Source organism: Falco naumanni, chromosome 12 (assembly GCF_017639655.2).
Source record: "Falco naumanni isolate bFalNau1 chromosome 12, bFalNau1.pat, whole genome shotgun sequence".
NCBI lineage: Eukaryota > Metazoa > Chordata > Aves > Falconiformes > Falconidae > Falco > Falco naumanni.
The window spans coordinates 24,857,167-24,870,694 of record NC_054065.1 but is presented as its reverse complement, the minus strand read 5'-3'; the positions used below and the strand labels follow the sequence as shown (position 1 = coordinate 24,870,694).

At 33.9% G+C, this 13,528-nt stretch overlaps 1 protein-coding gene across 4 annotated transcripts in view; it reads right to left on the bottom strand.

The window, feature by feature from the left end:
• Positions 1 to 13,528, bottom strand: part of SPATA17 (spermatogenesis associated 17) — a 90,168-nt gene that overhangs the window by 54,776 nt on the left and 21,864 nt on the right. For all 4 annotated transcript variants that reach the window (XM_040611894.1, XM_040611896.1, XM_040611897.1 and 1 more), the window contains one exon: positions 134 to 257. In XM_040611894.1, the coding sequence (XP_040467828.1) occupies positions 134 to 257 (124 nt within the window). The remainder of the gene's footprint in view (positions 1 to 133; positions 258 to 13,528) is intronic.

Here is a 13,528-nt window from a genome sequence, read left to right as displayed (position 1 = left end):
CTAAATTGAACTCGAAGTAGTGTCTTTGTGATATCTTTTCAACAAGTCATGTCCCATTCAGCCTGCTAGTTTATCTCTGTCAGGCTGGGGGCCCAAGTGGTTTGCATGAGCTGTCAGGGACAGGTACACCAACCTGCTCAGTGCTAAGGAGGTAATGCATCTTTCGGGCTTGGTATTGCTTTTCCTTTTCCTTCTTTTCTAGGTCTTTCCTTTTCTCTTCATTTTCCTTCATTTCTGTGTACTTTTGGAGTTCACTCCTGTAATGAAATAAATCTGCTAACAGCATTACAACAATAAAAGATGTGCTAATGGTTTATTTTACTTTAACCCTTGTATAGCTTCATGGCGTTCTGCTGTTATGTATTAGCAGTACAGTGACACCACTGGAATGTAAAATTACAGTTAAATTCCTCAGCAGCGGCATTCTACATGGATATAACTGAAGAAATAGGATTAAAATGATAAAAACTATGAATAATATATTAGTTCATATTGCTTACTGTACTGAAGAATATGTCAACCTACATATTTCTATAGCCTGATAAAATAGTATTCTTCAATGTGCTTTTTTTTGCCTTCAAGCATTATTTTAGTTTGAATGTCTCTAAGCAGAAGTTATAATTTAGTGATTTTGTTTCAAATGGTTGTAAAATAAAAGTGGTTCACATATTTCAGCCAAGGCCTAGCAACACCTCCTTCTGATCTGCAAACAGGGGAGACCTTATGGAATGAGAGAGGACAGCAGACACAGGGTAAGAGTTGGCATTCACTTCTAGATCCTTGAGCCTTTTGTAAGGCTGAGAATATAGGCAGAGAGAAGAACTGGATGTAAACCTTTTACGCTTGCAATGTCCTTGAAAGGAGTTTCCATAGCACTAGGCTTCTTGCACAGGTTACTTCCTACCCTGGTCTGACAGCAACAGTCCAGTCACCACAAAAAAACCAAAATGTAATTGCCTTATGAGCTACTCATGACCGAGGTTTGCAAACACACAGTGTCATCTAAATGGGTGGGTCCTATTCAATAGGTTATGCAAAATTCTTTCATTGTAAAAGAAATAAGGAACTGTACCCAACACTAGCTCTCAAAGAATGGAGAAAACTAATGATCTTAACTGAATGTTTAGAAGAAAACTTTAACAGAAAATGGGTGTAGATTGCCCCCTCAATGGCTTTTTTTCATAAAGCCAGGCTTGCCATAAATTACACAAACCGTGGAGTGAATTAATGTTCTATAAGAAACAAAATTCCATGCTATTGTGCACAGTGCACATGTATGGAATTTTTTTGACCCAGTTAAAAAAGGTTAGTGTGATTAACAACTGTTATTTTTGTTACTAAGAAATTGCTAGTTCAAATTAACCTGTGTGCCAAAGACACTGAGCATATTCAATCAGGCATTTAGATTGTTTAAAAGGTAATTAAATGAGTAAATTCTAGTTTTCATTTTTTTAAGCATGCATGTATATGATAAAACAAAAAGCAAAGAAAAAGATACTATTCACATATATGGATAACTCAAAAACTCCAGCAAAACAGATCATTTAGAGAGGTTCACATTAAAAGTCTCAGTTGTTTCAATGAGTAACAAATAAGACACTCCAGGACAAGGGTCAAATCCTGTCAAAATATGCACATGGATAAGTTTGCTGATATGAATAATCCCATGGGAAAGTCATACTGCTCCTGAAAGTGTTTTTGAGACTGTGACTCAGACTTTTTCTTCATATTTTAATTATCATAATATTAAATTAGCTCATCAAAATACGTGAAAGAGCAGTAATTGCTTTATAAGTACAAACACTATGAAATCACATTCTTAAATACAATTGCAATGAAGAATTTTTATTTGTTTGATGGTATCTTTCAAGTTTTTATCAACTAAAATAAGTACAATATTAAGTAATTAAATATGGTTTATTTAAAATGTAACAAAAATAGAATGAAAAGGAAATAAATTAAAGACAAGAAAAGATGTATAGGTCTGTTTCAATCTCTGGAAATATTTTTTGTTGCAGTTTACTGTTAAAGGCTGCTAATACAATATTTCATACAAGGTTACTTATGAAGCACATTGACGTTTAAAAATCACCATGCTATGCTTTTGCAGCAGTGTAATTTTTTTCCAACATAAGATTAAATTGCAAAATAAATGAATTACTTAGAGTGGCATGGCCCCCATTTTGCCACCCTTCTCTTGAAAATTGCTTATTAATATGAAAAAAGAAGTTGGAAAATAGCCTGTTTTACTTTATGCATAGCATTTTGGGGCCTCAAAGCCTGCAGAGCCGGACTAGCTGCACATTTTAGATTGTGTTGGCAAGCGGGGACGATGACCTTTCTGACCTGCATCTCAAGGCTATTATTAATCGCTAAGTAACCTGGTAAAGCCAAACAAATTTGTTTCCATTGAAAGGATCTCTATCTGTGTCTGAGAATTTGTGCTGTACCAAACAAACCTCATTAACTGTGTCCATTTTTGACAAAGAACTAGGAGTTGTAGAGATTGGCGACCTTTCTTTGTCCTTAAGGTACAGATTTCAGAGTCACTGCATGTAGGTACATCAACATTTTTACTTGGAAACTCTTTGTTCTATATCAATCAATCATAAACAAATGGATAAAGAGACAATGCATATAGTATCGACTTTGTTCTTTTATTTTATGCCACTTTACCTTCAAAATCAGAGTGTATGATCAGTGTTTTACATACTTAATACTATTTCTTGTTCCTTTTTGATTACAGAGTCCTCTATTCAGCTTTAGTACCACTATCTAGAACTGATGAAATGTCTATCAACATATTACTGCCGTTTATTCATGTTCTTATATAGTCATGTACTTCTTCCCAACAACAGATATGGGAGCTCTATTATTTAGAACACAACTGGTGATGAAAACCCTCAAATAATGATAAAAATATAAATTTGTATTACAGATGTAATGATAGTGGGATGCAAAATGTTTCCCATTGTCATTTGTCTGAATTTACCAGATTACTTTGAATGAATGATTAATAATCATTATTTCCTGAAATTAAATGAAGTCTAAAATGCTTGTTGAATTTGAATGTAATTCATGATCTTTTCAAACAGTACTATCATCCAAATCATCATGATCCTTCCTGCTTATCACACATCCTTACCAATGCTGTACCATAATCTTTTTAAAAGCTTGAGGGATCTTTTTAAGCAGTTACAAATAATTTTTAACATACTTTGGCAGCCTACACATTTTGACAGTTGTGCTAAAATATTTCCATCCTGCGTTATACCGCTCTGCACAGTTGTACAGAACATGCAGATAATTCTGTCTCAGGGATAGTAGCTCCCAAGCTGATTGTCTCCTGAGAAGCAGTACAAAATAAGGAGTATGTAGTAGTCCAAACATTGCTTGACTGGGAAGCATAGATGCTTTAGCATAAACATAGATTTATTCTAAAGCTATTTGAACCTGAAACTTTCATCCCTTTTACCATACTTTCAAAAATTTCATAGGAGCAACAAAAGCAGAGAATTGAAAAGTAGTTGGATAAGTGTATAATTTTTCACACATTAGCAGATTAATACTAACATGTTACACACCGTGCAGGTGGCTTCACTGTTACCATACACAATAATGTGTACAAGTGATACTGAAGACATAACTTTATACTTCCAAACACAGACTTCCAGACACCTTACATGTAAATGTGTTCATTGAGAAGTTTCATGCTCATGACCTTCTACATGTATGTCTTCCCAGAGAAAATAAATCCAAATTCCATTAAATTGAAAAATTGTTGAAATCCAGTATCTTCAGATTAAACCCTTACACTGCCAGCCTTCTCTTTGTCTACACATATCTTAGGTTGATTGAGCAATAATAAGCAATATTTTCATGGAACTGTGTGATATTATGAATACTAAATGTGATGCAAGATACTGTGTGGACTTTGGACCAAATTTGCTTCTGGATGAACTTTTCATGGTTCATTGTGAAGTGGGAAAATTGAATACGCACAAATTGTTTGGCCTGTATTTTTAAAGCTTCATCAATTTTTTGGGAAAAAAAAAGAGTTCTGTAAATGCAAAACATGTTTTAGGTTAATTAATAATCTTGTTCTATTTTTATAAATGATTTGTCTGTAGCATGGCTCATAGTTGGAATAGTACTGCTTATTAAACTGTTAAAACTGAAAAAGTGGGTAATTTTTTTAGCACATAATCTTTTCATTACATTAAAGTTTATCTCAGTATATTAACAGCATCTGCTGCATCTTCCTGCAAACCTGGATTCCCATATAGGCTTAGTCCAGAGTTCTCCCACACAGATTTTTATGGAATTTCTTTGTAGATGAAATATGTGTAAGTTTTGACAAACAACATGACAAACATCATGATCTAAAATTGTTCAACAAATCAGAAGAATGTCAAAATCTATTAGCACAGGCTTAGGATGCATTTTTATTTTGTTAAAACAATGAATATACTGGGTAATACAAAGTGTGTTTTACTTGTCATAGAGAATGTTTCATGTAATTGAAAATAGGCATAGGGTTATCAATATGTGTGCTCAAAGCCCAGAATTAAAAATTATCTTGTGCAGCAAATAGGTGAAGTAGCTATTGATTTGTAAATGATAAAATTATTGCTTTATACAATTTGAAAATAAAACATTTTCATATGACAAGGTAACTTATTGTTATTCTGATACTTCATTATGCAGTAAGCATATGCAGTATGCAGTGGTGTCGGTTCAAGATATGAGATGCAAATTCAGTTGACAGTGCTCCTGCTGTCTGTATAAAGGTTAAAAATACACATATAATATTGTTCCTGGCACTTTTGGAAAGGTCTTCAAGTGATTATTCCAGTAATATACAGATTTTAATAATTCTGCATAGAACTTCATCGTTTTACAAATTCATACTGACCTACATTTATTGAACTTTATCAAACTATTGCATTCTGTTTGCATTTTCACTGGCATTCTATGGTCCTTTGACCAGATAACCATAAAATTATAATATTAACTAAAGTAAAGGGCATCTGAGAAAATCAATAATTAGTATAGTTGCCTAGAGTACCCAGAAAGTGTATAAAGTTATTGTGATTTTAAACAATTCAGACCCCAAATCATAACATTTCTGCAACACAGGCAGTAGGCAACCTTAGCATAAAAGAAGATAACCTAAATCGATTTTACCTTCCCAACTATATATCATCCTACCTCCTCAAATACAGAATATGGAATTGAAAATGAAATTAGTTGGACAATACTTCTGATACACCACTGCATGCCACTTGATTTCACATTACATTGGTGTAGGCGAGAATGCAATATGACCTGCCATGGTAATATCATTTGACTTAATCTATTATATTTGGGAAAAAAATGAAATATATGTACAGACTAGCCTAGGATGTAAAAATAGTTTGGAGAGCTCTGTACTTTAAAGGCACAGTTTTAACAGAACATACATACTACATACTTAGCTACGTAACATCAGACAGCTTGATCATCCTCAACTTTTTCCTGACTTTTTGAATGAACCTGTTCAAATGTACTGAACGGACTACAGCAGCTCTGTAACCCCCTTACTCCTCTCTACCGTGATGTATACTTCTGTGTGTATCCTGACAGAATCCCTTGGCCAAACTGTTTGATCTCAAGTTGCAGTGAAACATGCTCTGAGAGGCAGTCAATTATTAGTTGTACAAGGTAATCTTACTGCCTAGGAGACCCATCACAAATGTGTGTCCAAAATTCTTACTAGTTTTAAATGTGAATGTTTACGTCAATCCATTCAAAAACTAAATCACAACACTCCCTTCAAAATCTGGAAGAATGCTACTGCTCTGTCATTGCAGTGCAGTGAATAGGAAACTAATTTGACTCCTTAGGATGAAAAAAAACCAAAAATAAATAAAGCTAGTATGTAAGCATGCAAAAAAACCCCTACAGTTTCTATTCTTATTAATTTTACAGAAAGAAATTAATAACACTTTAACATCCCATTATAATTTGTGCATAGTAGAACATACTGTGCCCATCCTTCCTTAGTCACGTAGTGCACACTGCCAATGGAATTAAGTGACATACGAGTTCAAATGTCAAGGTCCACAATGTGATCAATATACTACGTAGGAAATGTGATGAACATAGCAGTGAAGGGCATACAGTGAATGAATACCTTGTGCAGATCAGGAGATCAGGACACAGCATGTACCAGACGATAGGAAGGAACAGACTGATATATCTTTCTTATCCTTCCAATTTCCACTGCTGCACAGTTACTCAAGAAAGTGCAACAGCTTTTCAAAATACTGATTGCAGAGCCAGTTTATAAATAAAAAGGGAGTATTTTCCCTAATCCATTGTACAGAATCTTTTTATTAACTTTTCAATAACAACTCATACAGTGTATTTACTCACATCTATTTAAAAACTACTTTTTCGGTAATATATAATATTTTCAAATTTTTCCATTTTCTGGAGATATGCAACTTATTGGTCAAAACATTTTTCCTTTGTGTGTATAAATCCTTAAAATGAATTTACTTGATACTCATTTGCAGCACAGAATTCTGTGAAGTTAAAAATATTTTTTGTAAAAAGCCCAATTTAAATGATGTTTTGTTACTTAACTATTTTGATTTCATTAAACTGCAAAACCCACCCTTTACGGATGTGCATAAGAGTAACTACAACACCGAAGCTTCTGTTGACTGAGGAACTGGATGCAAGTACAATGGTTCAAGATTATTTATGCTCAGGTCTATACTAGTAAAGCTGACCATAGCAGGAAAAATATTTGTACTCCATGTCTGTTTGCTATTTACACCTCCATGGAAAATCAGCCTTACTGATTAGCTTAAACAGTGAAATTAGTATTTGTGGTAACAAAGCTGATCTGGCCCAGAACGGATAACAGAGCCCTAACACAAATTATGCTGATAGCAGTTTAGCAGCAGTGATCATTTCTAGCAGAGTGTCACTGCTAAGCTGCTAGGACAGCAGTCCTGATCTTAATTTTTCCAGCAACATATAAAGAGGATGTCTACCACGGCCAAATACCATTGAAAGTTTTCTAGTGAATGTCATGTAAAGTATCTGTTATCTTTTGGCACTGCAATTCCCAGAAGACTATATATGCTACCATCTGCGCAGTAATAACTAGAGGAAAGCACACTGCTATGTTTTGCTACAGTTAAGCTGTTCCCAGTACTAGAATGAACTCATTTAAGCCAACTGTTATCTCTCTGCTGCAGTGCAGGACAATGTAGACATATCTGTATTCCTTTTACTTTAATATATGGTACTTGGCAACATTTACAATATTCAACATTATGTGATTTAGAAAGCAAACATGACATTATAACTTCTAAAGGTCATCAGCTAAGTTGATTTTCCTTCTCAGGGTGTTATGAAACAGTTTGACTGAGACCTACTCCCTAACTCACATTTTTCACTTACTTTCATGTAAAAGTCTGCATATGTTTCCAAATAAAATGGTATGCTTCGTTCACATTAATCAGGTTTTACAATGGCAAGGCAGGCAGAGCTTTTATGTATTGACCCATTACGTATAGCTGAGCAGTAATGCCAAATCTCACAACTTCGTAGTAATTTTCACGGTACCTGATGGTTTTCTCAAATTCTGTATTCATAGAATGGTGTTACCACTTGAGCATCTATGATGTCATTTTTAATGAAGCATAAAACATTATGAAAGACACAGCAAATTAGTACATCTTTTATATAGCAAATGCAATTATTTTGGGAGAGATCTGACGCATTTTTAAATACTGCAGTGCTACTTGTAAGTATGTGATTTCACAGAAGTGGCTAATTGCCAAACTAAAAATATCAACTAGATCCCAATTTTCAGAAGTGCTAGGAAATCTTATCTCTTACTGTCTTGAAAACTTTGAAGGCATCAATAACCCAAAAAAATCAGGCTTTTTTTAGGATGGCATGCAAGAAATTACACTCAGCATTAAAGTTTATTCTCTGAAATTTGGGTTCTACCGTATAAACCAGGCTACATTAAATTATAGATTTAGGTATCCAATTCTTCATGCCTAAGGAATACATCCTACATTTAGATTCTATTGCCTACACCTGAGCATTTAACTTTCTGATCTGAATACTAGATCCCTTCTTGAGTAGCCATGCACAATGCTAGATGGTGGAGAGGCTGCCCACCCCCAAATACAAGTAAGCTAATGAGTGCTGCATCATTTTGTGTGTCATGTAAGCTGAAAGATCAAAAAATTTGCAATCAGCTAGTTAATTGGACAAGAAAAGAATAGCCTGCTTGAGGAAAAGAGGTGGCAGATGTTGCTTTCTTGAAATACTATGTTGTGTGGATTCGGTTTGAAGGTAGTAGGAACTATGAAGTTCAAGGTAAAACATTGTGATTTAGCCTCACTGTCAAGGATAAACAACTTAATGCATTCATGTAATTATCCCTACAAGGTGAAGAGTCTGAAGAATTTCAAAAGGGGATAATAATAAGTAAAAGTTGTGCACTGCTTTAAAAAAATCATGCACGCAGTATGGGGGACTATAGCTTTTAAAGGGGTTATTCCTAGTAGCATTCAGAGAGATGAAGCTTTTTTTATGATACTGTGATGAAAAGGTATATAAATCAATGCATAAACTGACAACACATTAGAAGGAATTATTTTTTTTTTAATTTCCTACACACCTTAACTGTGTGGAGTTCTGATGCTGACAGTATTTTAAAAGATGATTGAAAGTGTCCAAAATGGTCACCAAAATTATTTTAAGCAGAGAGACATCTTGCAATGACCTCCATTGCTTAAGTTTGGTACAACGAAAACTAAAAGATAGCTAGATTCATGTATGGATTCTGAATAATAAAGGAGTTTTCAGTCTAGCAGAGGAGGACATAACAAGAAGCAATGGTTCAAAGATAAAATGAAACTATTTCAATGGGGAAATATGGGACATACTTTGAACACCAAAGGTAATTAACTCCTATAGTAGAATAAAAAGGGTATTTTCTATCTTTTTATGTTCTTAAATCAAGACTAGGTTGTTCAGCCAAAATTTAATTGGCTTTTTACAGATATTGTTATATCTGTAATTTTTCATTGATAAATATTATATCGGTGATAGATCTGAAGTCAGACTAGACCATCTGATTCAGAATAACATTATTTTGAGTATCATAGAACAAAAAAAACAACACTGTTTTTTTTATTCCTCATTACTCTTCTAGACTGTAAAAATAGCAGACAATTAGTTTTTTCATTCTCTTCTCTGAGTCAGTAATTAAGAGAACTAACTCGTCTTAGATAACAGAAGGGTCTATTTATAATGGTCTAGAAAGTTAAAAAAATAATTAAATGGGACTATGAGTTCTTTCTTATCCTTAAACCCCTTTTTTTCATTTCAGACATTTTTCTTTTAAAACAAAAAGAGAAGTGGTTATGAGAGACTGTATGATGTTTTGCATCTCATGCAATTCCATGACACTTCATGGGATATTACAAGATACATCAATATAAAGGGAAGGACCATAACTTTCCACCATTAAAAAATCTGAAATGTCAAGGAAAGATCAATAAGCCTTCAAATACTCAAGTCAAAAATCAGATCATGAACTTGCGAAAATGCAAGGCATATATACCACACTTCTAATAACAAAACACAACAGTAGTGTGGCTCTTTTTAAAGATCTTCACCACTGTAGTCGCTATTTCTCCCTCATAAATGGGAAATGAGAAAGGCAGTCTAGCCTCAAAAGACTTCCATTAGATAAGGAAGTGCCAAAGAACACTTACTTAGTTTGGTTTGCCTTAATATTCCTGCTGTCTCTGAACATTTTGTTAAACTGAGGTATGCTACTTACTTAATAAGGAGTTACAAAGTGTGTGAGCAGCTAACGGCAATTTTCTAGTTGCACTCAAACACTGTATCTTACATTATGATAAAAACCCCTTGTGTTAAATCAAACAGGCTGTTGTGCGTTAATTCAAAAAAATTTGACACAAGTATTTTGATTTTCTTTTGTTTCTTTGAAGAACTCAAGAATAGGCTACATTCCAGCACATTCTGGAAAAACTGCATGTGTAAATTAAGTACTCACTGATGTGTCTGCAGATACACCCACATATGAGCTGGAATATTTGGATAGTATAGAGCAAGCTTAGTGACATAATCGTTTGTATACAAATTGCTTCTACAAATAAAAGAAATATCTAATCTTCTAATGTAACACATAAATTTGTGCATTGAAATTTTATGCTTCATTATTAAACTGAAAATTGCACACCAAAAAGAACTATCACCTCGTTTTAATGACAAAAGAACTGCTTTAAGTGAGTTGAATAAATGGCACATAAAATTTGTCATAATTCTAATGACCTAAACAGCTGAAATGACTGGTTCTCCAAAAGGCACATGAAAAATATTTATATAGTTTTTCATGAGTCTTTAGTCTTCAAGTGCTACAGCTCTTCCTTGATAACCTAGTATAGCCTGTATATAGATGGCCTGTCATGTCTCTACAATTAGATAAAACAGAACTGCTATAATGTAATCAGTTACAACCTGAAAATTATATTTTGAAAATCAAGTTTATTAATATGTAATCTTTAGGTAATCATATTTATCCTCCTAATTTACACAATATTTATGATACTCTACATGTCCTTGAAATAGGGAACAGGGACACTACACTGTGAAAAAGTGGCCTAGCTGCTGGAGTTCATAAATTTTGTTCAGCTTTGGATGAGTTCAAAGAATTGCCATGTAAGAAAAGCCTTACAGAGGGAATTTATCTGATTATGGCAGTAATAATTACCCAGCTGTTTATTGCAGATAGAGAAATAATTCATGTAGGCAATAGGCCGTGGTGGCAATGACACTCTGCATTTAGTAAATATGCAAACTGTTCACTTCTAATTAACCAAGCTAGAGGATGCCCTTATTAAATGTATAAACTAAAAGTGCCTTCCTGACAAGTGATGAATTGTTACATTGCACAAACTCTTGCCACAGAATTACTGGAGTGAACTTGGGGCTTAACTTCATTAAGAGATCTTGTGGGATAGTTAAATGAGGATGGACAGCATAACAAGACCTACCTGACAGTCAATGATATGTTAGGGCTTAACGGAACTGTACCTCTTCCCCTTTTCTACTTATTTCACAGTGAAGATCCTGCTTCAGACAAAATATAAGACTGTGAAATCTGTCTATATAAGACAATATATAATGCTAAGATTAGTTAGTCTTTATCTGCAGAAAAAAAATTTATTAGCTGTCAATATTTCTAACTGACCTATTTAAAAATAAAAAATCTATTCAGACACTGCGGTGCCTTCAAAGCTCACAGGTATAACTGTTTTTATATATATATATATATATATATAACACTATGTTGTCACACCTGTTCTATTCCACCTTCACCAAAAGTAATCAGCTACAACAGACTATTTTGTTCAATGAGGGAATGCAAGGATCTCAAATTTCTTTCTACTCACTCAGATTAAAAATTTTCCTTTGGATACCAGTAAAATAAAGCATAATGTTTAAACTGTTACTCCTAATGGTGTGCTTAGTGCTATACAAAAATACATGAGAAAATACAGCCTTCGATCTTTAAAGATTACAATCTAATCAGTTACTTATTTTAAATATGATATTCATGTGTATCTGCAAAAGTTGTTCTACATTACACAGAATTAGCTGAAAACATGGCCAAGATTGTTTTCACCACTTGCTCAAGACAGACATGTATAGAAAGAATAAAGCACTTGAGGTATGTCTAGCTGAATCTGCATTGGAAATTCAGCTTACTGTGTAATCGTAACGGTTCCTACCTTAGCCTCACTGCATTCAGAAAGTGCTTTCCTATGGAGTTAAAACAGGGTATTGCCTGCTTTATAGCTTTACCCAATCCATTACAATTTCATGGACAAACTAAAAAGACAAAAAGTCCATCTAAAATGTCTTGGTTTGTAAAATTCATTATTAAAAGCCTACAGGTATATAAGCATATATGCCGTATACAAGCATGTATGTAAATGAAACTGTATTAATATGTAGGAAAAGACCTAAAAATGGACTGACTTGTCAAAGAGGGTTTTTATGCTCGGAACATGTGAAGAAAGCTGGATTTATGGACAACATGTTTAAGAAGGAACAACCATCACAAAATACATAACTGTAGAGAATATTTTAACCAGATGTGAATCCCTTTAAGCTGGTCTAACTCCCACTTAAGTTAATATGACCATCTTAATATTGTTCAATGGGAACTAGGTCAAATCACAGAGAAGAATGAAATAATGCATTTTTTAAGTCTTATTCATCCTAACAACATCACGTTTGGAGCTATGGAAGTACTCTGGGATCCTCAGTGGATTACAGCTCTGTTTCCTACAAGATCCAGCAGTTATATCTAAACTCCTCTGGAAAAGGCACAGATGTGTCAGATTATGTGCCCTACCACTCAAAATTTAAATAAAAAAAAAGCATATTTGGCACTTGCTTCTATTTCTGTGGCTCCCAAAGAAAGCAAACAGGATAAGTTTACATTCAGAAAATTCTAATTACAGGTAAGTAAGTTAAAAAGCTTAATGTATTTCCTCTAGATATCTTTGAAGACAAGGAAAAGAAGATGGTTGAAGATAAATTAGTTAATTAAACATCAAGTGAAAGACAACATTACAAAAACGAGGGTTTTATTGTTGCAAGAATTCCAAGGAGCTGTCTGAAAGGATTTGGCACTAATTGAAAATAGACTACAGAATCAATTGCTTCTGCAGTCAATGAGGAGGAACATTTTAATTGAATTATAAGACAATATATACATTCTTCAAAACACTTTGACACTTGAGAAAATGGCCAGCACCTGGACTTATCTTTACCAGAAAGGAACAGAGAGATGGAGGCTGAGAAAGTTCTCCTCATATTACTATGACAACAGATGATTAATTTCAAGACCTCTTCATGGAAAACAGCAATACCTCAGAAGCTTTAAGAAGCAAAGTACTTCTGGTAAAAGTAAATAGACCTTTGTATTGCTCTAGTAATTAAGAATAAGCTACATACTTGTACTTTTTTCAGTACTACATGCTTGGGCATATTTGCAGAAAAGCTAAACACTGGATTAGATCACCAGCAACATGTAACAGTACTGTATTTCATTGTTCATTAAGATTATAAAAAATCAGACTGCACAAAGGCATTGTGAATGTACATATTGCCTAGGAAGTGATTTTATCACTTTGCATTTTCTATTTCCCTGACATTTCTTAAAGACCAAAAAGCTTTAATGATGACTGTGATACTAAACCTGCTGATGGAACTTGGATTAAAGTCACACTCTTCAGGGCCACTCACTACTAAAGCCAACAACAATGGAAAGAAGAATTTGGCATCAATCTTTTAAGTGTGTGAGATTCATGATTTATGATCATAACAGTATTTATGCACACTATGACGCTTGCTAAAGCTAGACTCAGGTCATAGTTTGCTACCTTTAAGTCAGTGTGTGTTCATTAAC